Source organism: Trachinotus anak, unplaced genomic scaffold (genome assembly GCF_046630095.1).
Source record: "Trachinotus anak isolate AG129_WGS33_773 ecotype Australia unplaced genomic scaffold, CSIRO_AGI_Tana_v1 ptg000021l, whole genome shotgun sequence".
Classification (NCBI taxonomy): Eukaryota; Metazoa; Chordata; class Actinopteri; order Carangiformes; family Carangidae; genus Trachinotus; species Trachinotus anak.
The window spans coordinates 6206052-6224339 of record NW_027273872.1 but is presented as its reverse complement, the minus strand read 5'-3'; the positions used below and the strand labels follow the sequence as shown (position 1 = coordinate 6224339).

At 38.6% G+C, this 18288-nt stretch overlaps 2 protein-coding genes across 6 annotated transcripts in view; both read left to right on the top strand.

Moving 5' to 3' along the window:
- Positions 1–5340: 5340 nt before the first annotated feature.
- cxcl14 (chemokine (C-X-C motif) ligand 14) lies at positions 5341–16031 on the top strand. The gene is made up of 4 exons (XM_071457981.1): positions 5341–5722; positions 8099–8204; positions 12293–12406; positions 13760–16031. The coding sequence occupies exons 1-4, from the start codon at positions 5659–5661 to the stop codon at positions 13773–13775; spliced, it is 300 nt and encodes a 99-aa protein (XP_071314082.1). The 5' UTR covers positions 5341–5658; the 3' UTR covers positions 13776–16031.
- A 960-nt stretch (positions 16032–16991) lies between these two features.
- The window catches only part of fam13b (family with sequence similarity 13 member B), a 73981-nt gene continuing 72684 nt past the window's right edge, over positions 16992–18288 (top strand). For 4 of the 5 annotated variants that reach the window (XM_071457978.1, XM_071457980.1, XM_071457976.1 and 1 more), the window contains exon 1: positions 16992–17251. The gene's annotated coding sequence lies outside the window, so the exon portion shown is untranslated. The remainder of the gene's footprint in view (positions 17252–18288) is intronic. The other variant, XM_071457977.1, reaches the window with a different exon arrangement.

Sequence of the window (18288 nt, the reverse complement as noted above, 5' to 3'; positions counted from 1 at the left end):
CTGTGTGCCACTAGATCAAGTTTTGGTCTGTTAGATTTCCTTTTGGCACAGAACAGTGAGCAGGTGCTGTTTGTCCAGTGTTGGAAGAGGTCACGGTTTTCAAGTTTCTGTCAGTAACAGAGAAATCACCAACATGTTTATCATTTTCAGTGATAAACCTCTGACTAAAGTCATAACAGTTCACTGACAGCATGTACAAGCTGCCTGCTATCTGAACTATAATCTTATATATTCACAGTAATTATAAAAATATATTGTATCACACTTAATTTCAAAAAGCTTTTCTGGTGTTTTAAGAAGCTGTTGTTGACTGTTTATCCACTGATGGGTATAATCAACCTGAAAAGTTTTCATGTGTTTTAGTTACAGACTGAATCATGTGTTTAAATATCGAGACACTCCCGTCTGGCTCCCAACACACATCATTCACAAACTGAAGTTCTGTCTCTCTGCAGCTCTTTCCTTTTCTCTCTGTCTCTTCTCACACTTTTACCACATATCATCCCAAACTAAACAGCCTCAACACACTTCACACACCCTCTGCCATGTTTGACTTTGGGGTAAACTGTACGGTTTTCCAGTGAATTAAGTCAGTACTTGTGCTGTTGCCAAGTCCACTAAAAGCCATTAGTTACAGTGCAGGTTAGCTCACCAGGACAAATGGAGTTTACAATCTAGCAAATGGTCCAGGTTTGTGTAACTAGATGTGGTCCCTCTCTTTATGATGAAGTCAGGTTGAAAGAATTGGAGAGGTGTCCTGAGGGGCTGGCAGTGTATCTAAAGTATTCTGACAGCCACTTTCACAAAACAGCTGTCTGACTTGATCAGTTAAAAGAAAAACATTTTCATTATGCAAATTGTCAGAGTGCGGTGTATTTTTTTTTAATAACCAAAATGACAGGGATCTTTTGAAATTCATACTGATGCCTCAGGCTGTCTAAAGGACACAGTGGATCTTTTCTTATGTTCAAATGATCAGTCAGGCAGTTGGGTATACATTCTGATTCATGACACAAGAAAAAAAATGCAACGTATAAATGTATAATCATCAATTCTATTTCATTTTCTAGTGAGATACACGGCAGCTCTAAGCCTCTAAGCCCATCTTAATAATTAGATGAAAAGAGAAATTCACTCTTGATCTGCCTGCTACTCCACAGAGCCTCTGATGGAGGGTCATGAATGGGTATTGCCTCATCTTAGAGTTTATTTTAAGCAAAAACTTCAGTGCTTCAAAGCAGTGATTGCCAACCAGGGGCACCTCTGTATTTATTTTTAAAAGTAAGAAATTATGACTTGATTGAAAAATATATGTCCATGTATTTGTGTTTAGAAGAAAAGCAAATACACAGATAGGGTTACAACCACTGCGAGGTTGATCTGTAGGACACCAGGCCTAACTATGAACAAGTCTTGGGTCACTATGTCTTGTATGAAAAACATAGTGTAAAAATATCCACTTTTTTATAATATATACTGTTAAATAAAATGTAGCTTAGCGTCAATTCAAATGAACACATTAGGACATGGACTGGTGTAGAAGAAGAGATACTGGAGTTAATCAGTATAAAAAAAACAGCTAGAGCAGCTGCTCCAGGGCTTGCCAGATTTCATTACCTTTGTTTGAGATATTGGCACCAACTTCATGGTAGCACCTGGTAAACATTTTGGCTGGTGTTTTGTTGTCTGAGCTGCTAATGTATATACTTTTCTGTATATAGGAATGAACAAATAAATGAATACAACCATATTTATTACCTCAGTTGTGGGTAGTGATCATACAATTTCAGGTCAGATTCCTTTTGGCTGAAATCAACCTTTTTTTAAAAACTCCTATCACTGCCTTCCATTTCTTTTGTTCCTTTGGTATTCATTGAAGCCAAAATGATCTAATGGATGAAGACAACAGCTGTCTGACTGATTATCAATCACTTCAGCTGAAAGTTGGAAAGTACAGCTCACCCATGTCTTTTATCCTGAGATCAAAAAGGCGTGAGATGGATTCACACAGCGTCAGTGTCCTGCAGGGGTCATGTACATCTTAATCTGTCACAGTTTGCTGTAAATGATGGCTGGCATCATGTCTAACTGTTGTTTATGACTTCGGGGACCAAAGCAAGGATTTAGATTTCTTTCTGTATGTGGCTCAGACTTCAGGGTTGTCTGTGTACAGGTTGAAACCAAGATTTGTGGCTTCATGGGCCAAAACCTCAGATCTCTTGTTGCTGTTAAAAACTTGCCATATAATTCAACACTGTCTGCTGCCCTGAAATGACATTAAGATGTCAAGATCCATAGATGATACAGGCTGCACATTCATGTAAACTGTGCAATCACACATTAGACAATATTTTACAGATGTACATGCTTGTAGATACAAAGACACAAATATGGACATGCATGCATGAATAAACTGTATACACACACACACAGGCTCATTCTGCAGACAGACATTTCATGGCCACTGGTTTGAGTGATGACAGGAGCTGATTGCATCAGTGTTCAGGGCAGGAAGGTGAACACAAACACACACACACATAAACACACACAAATACACACATAGCGAGAGGGCAGAGTGAACACACACAAACAAATCCCTCCTGATGCAGGATGGTGATGAATGCTGTTTAATCCTGTGCTCACAGCCTCCCAGGTGGGAGGGGTCAGACCTTCTTCTCAGGGCTATCTCTTACAGGCCAAAGGTTCAGCTTGATGGCATCCTCAGATACAATGGCTGCATTTATTCATATAAAGAGGAAAGAATAGAAAAGCCTATACCACTGCATTCACATAAATAGCACCATGCCTGAATTTAAATGATTTGAAATTGATGTGCAAAAAAAATGATGGCGCATGACACAAAAACAATTCACCAAAACCACTAAAGTGAACTGAGCAGAATTAATATAAAATGCAAATCAAAAATGTTGCAGTATGTGACAAAAACTTTTCTTATGCTGTCATAAGAAATCATTCAAATGAGTTTATATCCATCAGTCAAGAGGTGAGATTGAAGCCAAGGCTCACTGAACTCTTACTACTTACTTTCTTTGAGGACCTTAAAGCAGTTCTAATTGATACTTTTGTATTTACAATATGTCAATCACAATTTGTGTGTGAAAGGAGTCACTCATAGTGATGGAGCTATAGAGAATAATCACCCAAATCTGCAGCCCCCCTTGGCTTTATGGAGCTTTAAAGCACCTTTCAGCTCATTGTTCAGCTGTCCAGTCTGAAACTTTACTGTTATGGTTAATGCTCGGCACTCTTATACTCTTACTGTCATTTTTTGGCCATAGCAGGCAGCTGTTTTCTGCTAAAAAGCTCCATAATCCTACTGTACACTACCTGCTCAGCACCAAGCAGCAGACACACAGATAGAGACGAGCCAGTGAATGTGGTGGAGCATTTAGCATCTACAGAGCTGCTAGAAGAGAAGGAATGTTGGATTTACATTCACCAGGCAGCCAGAAACACATCTCCAGATGATTGATATTTGCTGCTCTGTAATTGTTGGATGTGAAAATAAGCAACTTTGCTAAAATGTTCTCCGTATCACTCTAAAATGTGATTATATGTCAATGTTGTGTTCACAACTTGTTCCCACTGCCCCTCATGACCAGTGAAAATCAGTTATTTCAAGTGAAGTTTGTCTGGATTGTTACTGCAGTGGTGCCAGTGTGTCCCAGTTGTAACAGACCTGGGCAATGCAAAAAACTAACAAAGGCCATTATATTCTTTATAATTGCTATCTCCATATACACAGACAGATAATAACCAGCGTTTACATTAATGATTGCAGTCAGTTTAACCCGTGGTAAGGTGAGAACGGCGGTGCATAGATATTTGCACACTGATATAGTGGTTACACTGCTGACCTGAATTATCTTTGAGGTTTGAGAACGAATTCATCCCACTGGGAATGAAATGTGACAAAATGAGCTGCTCCAATGTTCACTAGCTTTTTTTGTGTGCTTTCAATCACATCTTCTGGTCTTCAAACAACAAATGGAGCAGAACCTTTGAGCTCGTGTTGTTTTGTGTCCTCTGATGTGATTTTAACAGACGACTTTCAGCCAATAAGACACAGGTTTTTCCATGGTCATGGCATCCAGATACAACCTTATCATGCAGTTAAAGTTACTGTTCATCAGCCCTAAATATCTTGCTAAGCTCTTAAGACAGCACAATGGGCCCCATGTATATTTTTCGGTGCTTATCAGGCATGCTAATGCTAATGGTAGCAACAAAGTACAAAATGGACTTCAGACTTTTTCCTATCGCGTCAAATGGTACAAATGTGACCAAACCTACTGAAACCAGAGTCTATTGCCACGTTAGCAGCTCTATGAGGCTGTGTTTTGAACTAAATGCTAACATGCTCTCAGTGATCTGCTGATGTTTAGCATGATGTTCACCAGGTTGATGGGAATGCCCTCAGTTTTGCAGTATTTGGTCATAACCAAACCGAAATCGAGCGGATGGTGGTGCCAGTGGAAAAGTCAGGGGTTCACCAGCGTTGTTACATTCATCCTGTGGAGGACAACAATTTTCACTGTCAAGATATTTCACTGAAAGACAAAAATATTAATCTCATGGTGGCATTAGAGGTTAAATCAGGGGATCACCAAAGTCAGTAGATTTTATCCTATGGGGACTGTGAGCATTTGTAGGCCGACCAAAGGACAGTGCAACCCATCCAGTGTTTGTAGAGATGTTTCACTCTGGACCAATTCTCAGTGGGGGAGGATACAAACCTTCATCTCTTTGACTATTTTATAAAGGATCTACTCTAAAAAATGCTAAGTGTTGCCTTTACTGCCCTAGAATGTGTTAGGTAATGTATTTTTTATTTACGTTTTCATCAGCAATTATTTGAACAGTCCTGTAAGCCAGAGGAACAACGTATGAACTGAAAACTTTTCATTGTATGTTTTTTTTGTAAGCAACACTGTCGACTCACTGAAACTGCAAACACAAATCCACCACACAGGATCTCACAGAGACAGACTAGTAGAGACTATTCCCTGGGTTTAATGTGCTGAGCGCAAACGTTGCCTTTCCTCTGACGTTCATCTACACCCCCTAGGTTTTCTGTCTTCTTTCTCAGGTCAGAAGCCTGACAGAGAGTAGTCACCGCAGTCTATTAAAGCAGACGTCATCCCACCCTCATTTTTGTGGACAATATGCGGATTTTGTGTTTTTCCTTCACTCCCTCCCTTTCCACGTTCTCCACTTTTCCCTCGCAGGCCACAAGTGTTTGATTCGCTGTCTGGCCGTGCATATTAATGAGAGGGGGACAGCGGGCTGCTTTTTAAAAGAGCTGCTGCCAGCTTCTCCACAGCGAGAGAGAGAGAGAGACAGAGACAGAGAGAGAGAGAGACGCGAGTGATTGGAGATTCATCCAAGCGCTCAGGACGCGCAGACGGAGTTGCACAATCAGCGCTCCAAAGGGACTCCAAAAGGAAGCAAACCCTCAGCGCTCCTTCAGTGCTGCCATCCAACTCTCACTGCAAGTGGATATTATTTGCACTTTGAAAGACTTTCTCTCTTGACGTTTTTGTGCGTTTACTCGTAGAGACCGGTTTTTTTGGAGATCTCGGATTTTTGAGGAGCCAGATTGAGAGAGAAAAATCCGTCTTTTTTATTAGTGAAGACATGCATCGGTGCACAGCGGTGCTACTTTTGTTAGTGGTGGCCTTGTACTTCTTGAGCGCAGAAGGTAAAATAAAATACTTTCAATGTGTTCCTCTTTAGTTTGAAGTTAGTCACTTTTGAAACTGGGCTATGGAAGTTATCTGGAGAAGATGTGACTGAATTACAAACAATAGGTGGAGAGATGAATGTTTCTGACGCCTCATGTGGTTTGTTATGTGCAAGAAAGCAATGATTTGGAGAATCAAATGCAAAATCACTCTTCCCATCCGAAGTTTGTTTAAATCAAGATCCCCAAAAGCTCCAGCACAACTTAGCTGAAGCGTTTCAGTGAGGCATTTGCATGTTGATGCTTACAAAATGACTTTATGTGGACAACACCAATATGGCACCAGGTCTATGTAGTTTACTCTTGATCTGACCACAAAACACTAAATTCAGCACTTTGTTATAACATCATTATATCCATAAACACTGCTAACTTCTTAAAGCTGGACTGCAGTGTTAAATACGACTATATCTCATCATGAGTCTGTGTTGGCATTCTCAAGCCTTTTTGCATCCTGAACTCCTCTCTGGTACTGTGTGTCTGGCAAGACAAATGAAGCTCACCATATGTAGCTGAAATCATTTAAAGCCAATATTCATGGGGCCATGTGGACGGGGTGGGGGAATGGTGAGGATTGGTGGAACCAAATGTCCTTTTTTTCTGTTAAAAAATAGAAATACATTTGCTGAAGAAAACATTCTGAGGAAGAAAGGTCCGCAAAAGTGGCTATATGTCTGTATTAATGAGGAGCCTCATTAATATTAGTCAGCTACCATCATATTTTAGGCTAAATGACGGGAAACCAGTCATCATGAACGTAGATTCAGTACATTGTATATTGCACTAAATTCACTGGTACTTACACTGATTGATTAAAAAGTATCTTTTTCAGCAGATGTTTATTCATGTTTATAAAGTTATTTACTATTACCATCACATAGGTGGTAGAAAAAGAAGTAAAGAAAATAGACCCTATCTCCTTCTATCTAACTGTGAGAAATGCTGAAGCTGTTTTTCTGATAGTATACATGGATAAACTAACCTCTGCGTTTCCTTGGTTTTATTGGCCTTTGTTGTCCAGTGCTGTCTGTGCTGAGTGCTGCCACCACTGTGGGGCTTGTGACAGGTTTAGAGGCAGGCAGTCAGGCCAGATAGCGGGTGATGGATGAAGGAAACCTTGGGACTATCCAGGTCATCACCTCCCATCACAAATATACAACCCAGCGAAACTCATTTCCTCAGAGGCATAAAATAAAAATGGCAGGAAAATTGAAGCTGGAGAAGTTGTTTGATTGAAATGTTCTTTTTATACAAAGTAAGACTCAGTAAGACTTTGTGTAACCTCAGTTGAACACCTGCGTGCTTCCCTCCCTGTGTTTCTAATGCAATTTTTTTCCTAAACAACAAAGTGACAGTTACATTAAAGTAGCAAGTGCATAAAAAGTGAGTTGTCTACCATGGCTGCAGGACAGTTGCAGCCAAAGGTTCTCCCTGCCTAATTTTGACCCTTTAATTTGTATTCATAAATTATCAGAGCTGCATTGGATTAAACAGCAAATGAAATCAGTTCATTTTGCAGATGTGCGGCAGACAGTAGCTTTAGAGGAATCAAAAGCTTTTATGTTGAGGAGGAATTAAGTCATACCAACTAAATGCCCATTCTTAGTTTTTAATCACTTTTTTAAACTGGTTCCTGTGTGTTCTATGTTTTTGAGTAATTGAGCAAAAAGGTTTTTTTGTTTCACTTCATTTTTAGTTTGGCATCTCTTGTTCAGGTAGAGTTATATATTATATAGTTTTTGATTTAGCAGCATTTGTTTTGCCCTGTTCCCCTCTTTAAGTTACCCTCTCACCTTGATTGCACCTTTATTTACTTATTTACTTGCTATTTAATAAATTTGCATCACCACTTCCAGCTGGCTTATGTTGCTTGCCTTTTCCTCAAACAGTGAGCTGTGTTGTAACAATGATTACGTGTGTTTTTATTTAAAACATTTACTGTATTGTACAAGTGCATAAATCATGGGTTCAACTGAAGTAACACTGTTTGTAGACACGTGAAGCTTTAGCATTGAGGTACCAGACGTAAGCACTGGCACTAGTGATCTTCCTCATCAGTGTGTAATTTATAGAAAAACTGGGGATTTCATGTTGATTGAGATCCACTTTGCTGGCAAATCACAAAGAATTAACTTTTCTATCAGTTCGCTAAGTAATTATGAGACTAACTTAAATAATCTGTTATACAATTCAGTCTCCAGATGGGCAGTTTCAGTATATTATTGTACCTTTTAAACCTCCACAACTACAAGTACACTGTGTTAGCTACCACTACAAGAAAATACAAGGCCTGAAGACAATTAGATCACCCTAATGTGTTTGTTTTCTCAACAGCCTACAAGTGCAGGTGCACCAGAAAAGGACCAAAGATCAGATACAAGGATGTGCAGAAGCTGGAGATCAAACCCAAACACCCGTACTGCCAAGAGAAGATGATATTGTGAGTGAGACTTTTTTTTCTCTCTCTTTCAGTCTATCTCTTTCTCTTCTGACATGTTTGTAACCATTTTGTCCCTCCCGTAGCTTTTTTCACCTTTTCACAGTACGGTTTTTCTTCTTCCTCCTCCTCTTGTCTTCTATTTCTTCTTCCCTCTCGTCTCTGTGTGTGCACTGCGAGTAAGATGTATTTGTACCAGCTCAGCAGCCAGATACACAGTTGTAACTGTGCCATGACTTTACTCCAAAATATCATAAAGCTTTACAGGCATTATCAAAACATCCTGTCATCTGTGCTTAAAGCCCTTAGGAGGGTTCACAGTGTGATGATGAACTCATGATTTAATTGCACCCAACAGCCAGAAGGTAAAGATGATTGCTGGTGATATTAATTGGTAAGATGGGGAGGAACGAAACACAGCTTTCAGGAGCTTTCAAGTACTGACAATCTGATGAGAGGTTCAGCTTTATTCCAAGACTTTTGACAACAAGTCTTACTTAGAAATACAAGACAGACAGTCTATTTGATCCTCCTGTCTCTTTGCCATCTGACCTTTGACCCATTAAGTCACAGCCTGAGCAGACAGTCAGCTATTAAGTACAGTTTGAGCTATTTATCGTGGAGTTCAGCATGAACCTCCCTGACTGTAACTAGGCCTCTTCAACTAAAGAGATCCAAACAGACTTGAACTAACCTGTGGCGCTTACACTGACATTCCAATCCTAAATAAATACAACGTACATATCTAGTACACACGAAGTACAACGTATTTAATGTATGAGTTCAAGTCTCACCCAGAGCTGGAAATGTGAGATATGTGGAATTTAAGTTTCAAATTCACATGAAGTGGCAACAGATGGGAATATTATGTCAGCCCCCCCCCCCCCTTTGTGTAAGGCACAAACTCTGCTGCCACCTGCTGGCAAATTACAATATGACACAGGCAACACAATCTGGACAACAGCAGCAAGCAACCAAGAAAACAGATTGTGTGAATGTGACGAGAATAAATCCGTGTATTCTTTAAGGTTAGTAATTAATCACATCACATGTTTTGACAGTACAGTTGAGAAAGTATAACATTTAGTTATTTTACAGGAACATAATTATGATGGTGACGATTTGGATTTTTCATATTACACATATGTTGTGTAATATGTGTATATTACTTAGTATATAAGGTCAAATAAGGGAAAATACTAACAATAACATATTTAAATTGCACATTTTATGGAATAAAACTGTGGAGAGTACAGATTATCATTAGAGAAGTGATCCAAATAGAATCGAGATTATTCGGATAACATGGGTTCCATACATTTCTGTATTGCTTAAATCTAAAATAAAGTTAGATTGAAGTTAAACTGCAACAATTTTGTTAAAGGGCCCATATTTTACACTGAATATATTTGTAGTTTTAAGTACCAAAACCCATCTAAATGTGGTTTTACATCTCCTCTCTCAGACTTCTCTCTGGAGCTCTAGTAACAGCGGGTCAGTGAGCCAATCAGAAGAGAGGCTCTGAGTCTCTTGGATTATCATTCAGACAAAACTAGAAATTTGAAGACATCACCTTGGGTTCTTATGTTGAATAATCAACATATAAAAATATTACAAAAAGCACATCATTAGTTGCAGCCTTAATATTTACAGATGTGTGACAGTATAAAAAAAGAGTGTGTGCATCACAAAAAAAAAAACAACTCTGAGAAGGACTAGAGTTGATATCATTTTTATCAACCCACAGGTCAGTGATGTGTGTTCCCCGCCAGCCACGTAACTATTATTTAAGGCTGCTCTATTAGCATGAGATGGGGGCCACCAGCCACTGCTGCCCAGTGAAAAATGAGCCTCAGCGGGCTCCGGAAAGCCACAGAAAGAAAGAGAGCAGGAGAGAAATGAGTGAGAGAGTCCCCCCTCTGGCCTTTGTTGTGGCTGTTTGGCTTACGGCGCTCAGTTTGGCATTCAGGGCGACCACTCCTAACCCCAAACACACACAAGCTGAGAGCCCGAAATGTCCCTGTTTTTTCCTTCTCTGTTCTCTGTCTGCCATTTCATCTTAAATTCACCCTTTTACAACTGTATCTAATTCTTTCTCTTTAATATAATTTTTCACACTCTTTCCAGTCTTAACACTCGTTATGTTTCTTATTGGTGCTCTTTGTTTGTCTCTATCTCTTTTCTCACTATCTCTCTTCTTCTACCCTGTGTTTGTCAGTTCAGATCCATTACTTAAGCAAACGCAGTAATACCACACAATGAAACACTAAGCACAAGTATTAGCAGCAAAAGGTACTTTAAACTGTACTTCAAAATGTAAAATCCACATGCAGAATACCTCATATGAGTGCGTCATATTATTGTCATTGATTCATTAACATTTGGGAATGGTTTTCATGTTTTTACTAGTAGAAGTACTTTTTGGCAGTTTAATAAACTAATCATATTTTTGTATGTTAAATCTAAATCTGCAAAGCAACTAGTAGCTGCAGCTGTCAAATACATGTACTGTAGTAAGGTATGATATTTCCTATTCAAATGTATGGAGCAGCAAAAGTAGCAAAAAGTGGAAATACTGAAGTACATATACACTTGACCACTGTCTCTTTGCTCTTATGTTCTTCCTTTAGCCCTCTCATAGTGTCCCTTCTCCCTCTGCACTCATTAAACATTTTGCCGACCATATGAGCTTTTAGAGCCAGTGGCCGCACTTCAGCTGCCCAGGTGAATGATAATGAGGAGGAACTAAAGCTGAGATTAACACAGTAATTAGGTAATATTTAACCCCTGCTAAGCAGCCACGGGTGAACATTAAAGGTGCCTTTATTACAGCCTCGTAGAGATGAGATCCCTGGCATCCACTCATACAAGAGCACTTTCATGTTCTCTCTATCAAACACACACTCAAAGCTTAGTTCTTCCATAACAAAGCATTTAGAGCTGCCCAACTAAACCTCAATAGCCAAACAAAGTGACAAAGAATGGGCAGTAAAAATAGATGCAAAACACTTTAATCTAATTCTTATAATTACTGAATACAACATTTTTATCGAGAGTCAAGTCTTTTCTTTTCTAGTCAGCTCATTGAACATTCATGGTTTAGTGAGCCTTTGAGTGTGTCACTGGATGGAAAGGCCCCATGGCATGGTGGGTGTTTTTTCCCACATTTCTCTTGTTTGGCCTGAATATGCCACATGCAGGCAAACTGTCTCTGCCGTTGCCTTAAGCAGAGGGTTACAGACAGACCAACTGATTCAATGAGCTCAGATGTCACATCTTTAAGTGGCACCTCCATAATATTGCTTCATTGCCAAGAAACTGGCCTCCGAGTGCAAGCTGATCTTTTGAATTGTGAGGCCATTTAACTGAGGAAATGTTATTGAGGGAAGCAAAGAATAGCAACTGAAGTTTTGGGCAAAAACATGTCAACCACGCTACAACTCGACCCGTTTCTATTCAAATGACTGGATCCCGGATGTTTTGAAATAGTTCAAATAGTTCAAACTATTCAGCTCCACTCACATTCATTTTAAAAGACGTAGTACAAGTTGCCTCTTGTATTTGATATCAACCCTCTTTCCATCTATTGAAGTTGACATCTCAGTCTCCAAATATATTGTGCAGCCTAATCAAACTATTTTATAGCCATGTGATTGCACTAGGAGTTCAAAAGTCAAATGTTTATTGTAGAATTTCTATATTTCCCTCACTAACCACTACACCAACAGTCAGTAATACAGTACAGTAGTTATGCAGTAATAAGCAGATACTGGTGATCTTGGAATATTTACTTTTTTGGGCTGCTTTTCTGTTGTTGGAGATAAATTTGCTGCACTTTTTTGGAGTTGTAAAACTAGTTTTGGCAAAGGTTGACATAAAACTACAGATGTTATCTTTCTGAATGGTTGGTGGCCCTACAATCGTAAATTAAACTCATACAGAGGTGTTCTGTTGAATATTTAGTTAATTTCTTGCTTTAATGTTTTCGGCAAACAAACCTTCATCAGAAATATTTTGGTAATAACATTAGATTTTTGGGGGGTTCAATAATATCTCTCTTTTTGTTGTGTCTTCTCTGCTCCCCTCCTCAGCGTGACGATGGAGAACGTTGCTCGGTTCAAAGGGCAGGAGTACTGTCTTCATCCCAAACTTCAGAGCACCAAGAATCTGGTCAAATGGTTCCGCATCTGGAAGGACAAGCACAGGTAATAATCTCAGAACTCCTGCACAAAATCTGATAATATGTTAGTTTAAAAGCATAATATTTATTTTTTTTAATCTTGTTATCTAAGGACAAAAGAGTGAATGAACATTATTGATGTACAAGTATTTTTATACATATTCGTGACTGCTTTGGCTATTCTAATTAGCATGCAGTGAGCAAAATAATTCAATCAACCCTTTAAATGAAAACAATCATTTGATGTTAAACGACTAATTCAGCATTTTGGGAGATAAGCTTATTTGCTTCCTGGTGGAGAGTTAGATGAAAAGATCTAATTATGAAGCTACAGCCAGCAGCTGATTAGCTTAGCTAGTCTGGTTGTCCAAAATCTGCCTACCAGCACCTCTAAAAATCATTACTCAAAGTATGATTATTATTATATTTGTTTAATCTTTAGAAAAATGAAATGTAAAAATGATATTTTCCATTGTAATAAGAAAAACCTACATTGCTCATAAGTGATGACTGCATATACCTGACACAAGGACACATGCACACATACCCTTTCTTTGAGCTTTTTTGATTTTGTTTTGTTGAAACTCATCCTCTCACCTTCTTTCTACCACGGGGAGGTCAGAGGTCAGGGACATCCAGAGACAGAAGCCCTGAGGAAATGCACTGCAGTGGTAGTGATGCAATATTTTGCTTAGTACACAGGCATATTTCTACAGGAACTCTGCGGATTACAGAGTGATTAAACCTGTGACCTTCCACTTACATCCACAAGGCCAGTACATTCAATACAAGAAACATTTGATCTCTGTTTGTCCAGAGACTAGAGGAAAACACCTGGTGGAGGCAGTAGATGACCCTGGCAGAAAAATGTAAAGGCAGCCAGTGAATTCGGTTATATTGACATCCAAAAGTGATATTCAAGAAGATGAAATGTAAACAATATTATCACACGACTAGAATAAAAAAGAAACACTAGAATTAATTTCCAAATGTTAAAATCAGACTAAGGATATACTGTAAATAAATGTATTAATTATTGAGTATTTTGGTTCTTTTGTCTAATGATTAACAAAATATTGAAAAAAAAAAAAAAAAGTTCAAACAATGGCAGACTGTTTCTGCTGCCAAAGTAGAGAGGAGAGAAGTAGTTCATGTCTGCTGAGATCTGTCTGGCTGAAATGTTCATTTCTAATCATGGGAAATATTTAACAGTGTGTGAATAATTTTAAAAGCCTCAGTTACCATGGTGATTTACCCTGGGAACAAGCGAACCACCGTTGTTGGACTGAAAACCTCAAATCCTACTTCATAGCACAGACCTCTGGACAGATGTTTGAAATCACAGCAAAAGTAACTAAAATTTTTGTTTCTTCCTCAGGGTGTATGAAGCTTAAAACATCGGCTACCCAGCACACGTGGATCAACTGAGATGAAAAAACACCACCAGGACTCTTTTTATGAAGTGCAAGATATAATCTACAATCAAACTGTACTTCTCCCTCTTCTGCCCGAGATCTGTCAAATGCATTAAGAGATATCTTTAGTTCGTATATAAGCTGGTGGGCTCCTTTTAGTCAGCCATCAATGTAGTTACAGTCACTCACCGCTCCAGTCTTTACAACTGTAGTTATACTTGTCAAATAGTGGACAAGACACCACCGTCTGTGTTCAAACAGCTGTAGGTTTGTTCAGATATGATTTAAAGGGGCTTCTCTTTTGCTTTGGGTTTTAGGCTTCTTTCAAAATGAAGAATGTGTCGTTCGTGAGAAACGAGCAAACCTTCCTTTGACAGATACAGTGTAGGTGTTTCTTTTGTTAAGATTTTCACTACTCTGTATTCAACATGACAGGTATGATATTTGTACAATTCCAACCTTTAGGATCTGGTTACCTGTGTTCAAGAGGTTGTAGTAGATATGCAGCGATAAAGGTTCTCAATGAATCTGATTCTCTTTGTGTAGAGGAGAGGCAGTGGTTACATATGATGCGTAAGTTTCTATTTTTCAGTCAGATAGAGGAGATCTACCACTGTGTGTGTGTGTGTGTGTGTGTGTGTGTGTGTGTGTGTGTGTGTTTATCAGGTTCAAGCTAGTTATATGTGTCAAACAAGCACACCACTCTGCAGCACACATTTTGTAAAATACTATCTCACTAAACCTGCAGGGTGTAGTTTCAGTAGATATTAAAGAATACAAATAGTTCACATGTGCCATTGCTACATAAATTACAGTCTTTGGATTGGAATTCGTGAAAAAAACATGATTATTAAAAACACTAAAAAAGCAAGACTGTCTGCAGTTTACATCAACAAAAGATCTTTTATATATTTTGACTGTTTCAATTTTTTTTTTACGTTCCACCAGTTAAAACAAATGAGCAATGAAGCAATACAAACTGCCTACATCACCACTGCATTGAGCTATGATACCATCCTTAAAGGATAATACTGGGGATATTCTGTCTGATGTTTCGTGAACCAATATCCCATGAAAATATCCCATTCATTCCTGTTGAAGACATAAATTAAAAGAAGGCTTAATAACTTCCTAAAGCAGGTGGGAGCTGTAGTTTTTAGCCAACTGAACTCAGACAGGAGTAAAGTCTGCATTTGTTGGGGACTATTTTCAGCCGTGGATTCATACACATTTGGTTCTTTACTAAATGTTTACAATAATGACTCTAAATACACTAGAGTGCCCATTTTTGTGGTAATAGGGAACCATATCAGCCAGTGCAGGAGTTTGGCTCACTGAGATGTTTTTACATTAATAGTTTTTGGATAACAATGGAGGTCGATGGCACAGTTGAGTAAAATATATCAGGCTTTGGATACACAGACAATACTTGCAAGTATGATCAGTTGATTGTTGGTTTTGTTTTGTACATGGGATTTTTGGACAGTGAGAAAATAGAGAATATCATCAAACATATCCTTTAAAAGTGGTTCTAGACCGTGTCATGTTATGAAAATAAGCACAGGACAAATTCACAGAAAATTTTACTTCTTTTAGCTCTGACAATTTGGCTGAAAATCTAAACCATACTCACCGTTCACACATAAAACATCACTCATTAATTACATTACAGCATATGTTTAAATATATTACAGGCTATTCATTTGTATTGCTAATGATCATTTCACTGTCTCCTACAGCCCTACATGAGTTTTGATACTCTGCTGTTTTATGATCTGTCCTCATGTAGATCTCCTGAACAATACTGTCAATTGTGTTATTATTTTGTATGCTGTGGATACACTTTCTAATTATGACTTTTGGGTGTTGTTTTGTTGCCACCAAACAGAATTCACACACAAATATATCTGCATATATACAAAAACAACACATTTTCTTTATCTTTTGAAGAATGTGCATTACTCTTGTTTTATATCTTATATATAAATATATAAAGAAGCATTTTGTAAATGGACCAGTATAGCCTATATGTTAGTGAGAATGAATTCACCTTAAGACTTCATAGTGTCATGTATATTGTATTACTGCATTGTAGTTGTTTTTGCTTTTGTTTATTTAAATCTTGGTTTGGTAACAGATATTTGGAGCGTGGGTGTTTGGACTGGCCCACCAAACACAGTTAGAAATTCCACTGAGTATAAAACAATAAACACAGCAATAAATGTCTATAGAGCAGCTTGTGTCTGCATTTGATTCATTGAATTAACTATTGTAAACTTAAAACAAGGAAAACAGTGTTGTAGCAGATGTGAAAGGGGAAAGGAAAACAAAGACAGCCCCTTCAAACTGAAGTGCTGTGAGGGAAGCAGCCCACCAGGTGGTGGTATATACCAACTGACCTCTATCAGGCTAACTGGAGGTGGATAATGTTTATATTAGTCACCTCCAGTTAGCTCTGTTAGCTCTGTTATAACAGACATACAATTTGATTCACACATATATTGAGGTAATATAGATAATACACACATGTATAGATAGATATAGTTAACACACATACATTTATACGGTTTTTTATTTTTGTTTCAGTTATTAAATCAGCATTGCAAAGTGCCTCACACTTGATATTGGTTATAATTAAGTTATATTTAGGATAAGAACACAAAAGAAACCTATTAACCTCAAGTTTGATGAATCTGACTCGGAAGAAAAGTGTATTTAACTTTAATTTTTCTAATTAGTAAATCTAATCTCCACAAAACTGTCCTGTCAGGACTTTCCTGCTAATGTGGCCTAGTATACATATAAGTAATTCTTCTATTAGTAAATGTTCATAGGATTCAATGGTAAAATGCTCCATGTGAAGAATGGATTCTCATCACCTGTAAATCGTACTCACAGAGACATTTTTACTTTTGCTATCAAACAATCAGACAAAATGTCACTAATTCAGTCAAAATTACAGCAACCTGATACAGGGGGTACAAAATGCGGTGGTCGACTACACAAATAACTTGTGTCGGTAAAACTTGGTTGGTTTAAGTGTTTTCACAATAGATGAAAGAAATCAACAATTATCTGTCTCAGTATGTTATTAATTTGCTGTCTGCGAGGCGGGGTCAGTATTTGGCAGCTGTCTCCCGCTGTGTTCGGAGTGAAAGAGGCGGGGTCAGTATTTGGCAGGTTCGTCCCTGGAGGGTGTGTGTGTGTGAGTGAGACTCGCTAAGCAACGACCTGCAAACGGGCATCCGAGCCAGTCCGAGCAAAAAAAAAAAAAAAAAAAAAGAAAGAAAAAACAGGAACCACATTATTTTCGGCTGTCTTTGCAATGTTTCCGACGATATTTCTGCATCGCCTGCTTTGATCTCGTCGAAGTTGCCGTCTCTTCGGACGTCGACCACAGAACACAAACAAGAAATTAATGCATCTTGCTTCCCGTTCCTGTTTGTTTTGACCTGGTAAGGTAACTGCTACCCCGGAGCGACTGATTAGCTTCCTCTGCTAACAGCTCCTCTTCTGGTTCACTCAGCATCTTAGTAGCTAACGCTAGCCAGCTAAGCTAACTGTGTCAGACGCTTTTGTTGTCTCTTTAATTTCTTATTTGCTCACAAGTGGTTTATGACTTTATCCGCTGTGCTTGTATCTTTATTTAGAGCGTAATATTCAAGTGCACAGTGGTTGTAAAAAAAACAACAACAAAAAAACAAAAAACGTTAGTAGCTTTATTTGTGTTCATTGGGAGCTAACGGCTAACGGTTAGTTCCATCACATCTGTGGCTCCTCCGCAGGCACAGCAAGCTAACTCGGAGACAGAAAAAGAAAAACTGCCATAAATAATTAAATATGTGGGATATTTTTTTTTTTTGGATACCCTAAGCAAAACTGAACAACGCCTCTTGTTTTCACTTAGAAGACATTTGATACTACAGTTGTTTCAGTCAGTAGCTTAGTTGTGTGTCTTATTGAATGTAAGATGCAATGGATATTTCAGAATCACCTGGATTTTGACGGTGATTGTCCACAGTGTTCAGAAACGAACATCCTGTGTTTCGGGTGTTTAGAGTTCCCTTTCTTTCGAGCTGTAGCCTTTAGTTTCGTTTTCTGGTTTGACTGTTGCTAGAAAGCTTCATTATTTACCCTGATCCTCTCTGCTCGGTTGCTGTGAGGTGTCTGTGCTGGAATGTTCTGGCGTTTTGTGGCACAGTGATTACAGTCGTCAAACTATTTTGGCTGCCCTGTTCCTCACAAACAGATTTTAATGTGTAATAATAGATTCAACAATGTTGTTTCAAGGATGTGAAGGCTGACTTTCATTTCTGGTCTCTCTCAAATCCTTTGCATATTGCATAATCGTATCCGGCCGTTGCCCTGAATTAGGACGGATTGGTCTCTCCACACGGTGTGCTGTAGGCATAAGTGAAGGGACCGTCATTGCATTGAAAATGTACAGTGTAGGACATTGCTGTGCACACTTGCATGCACGCAAACCCCTTGA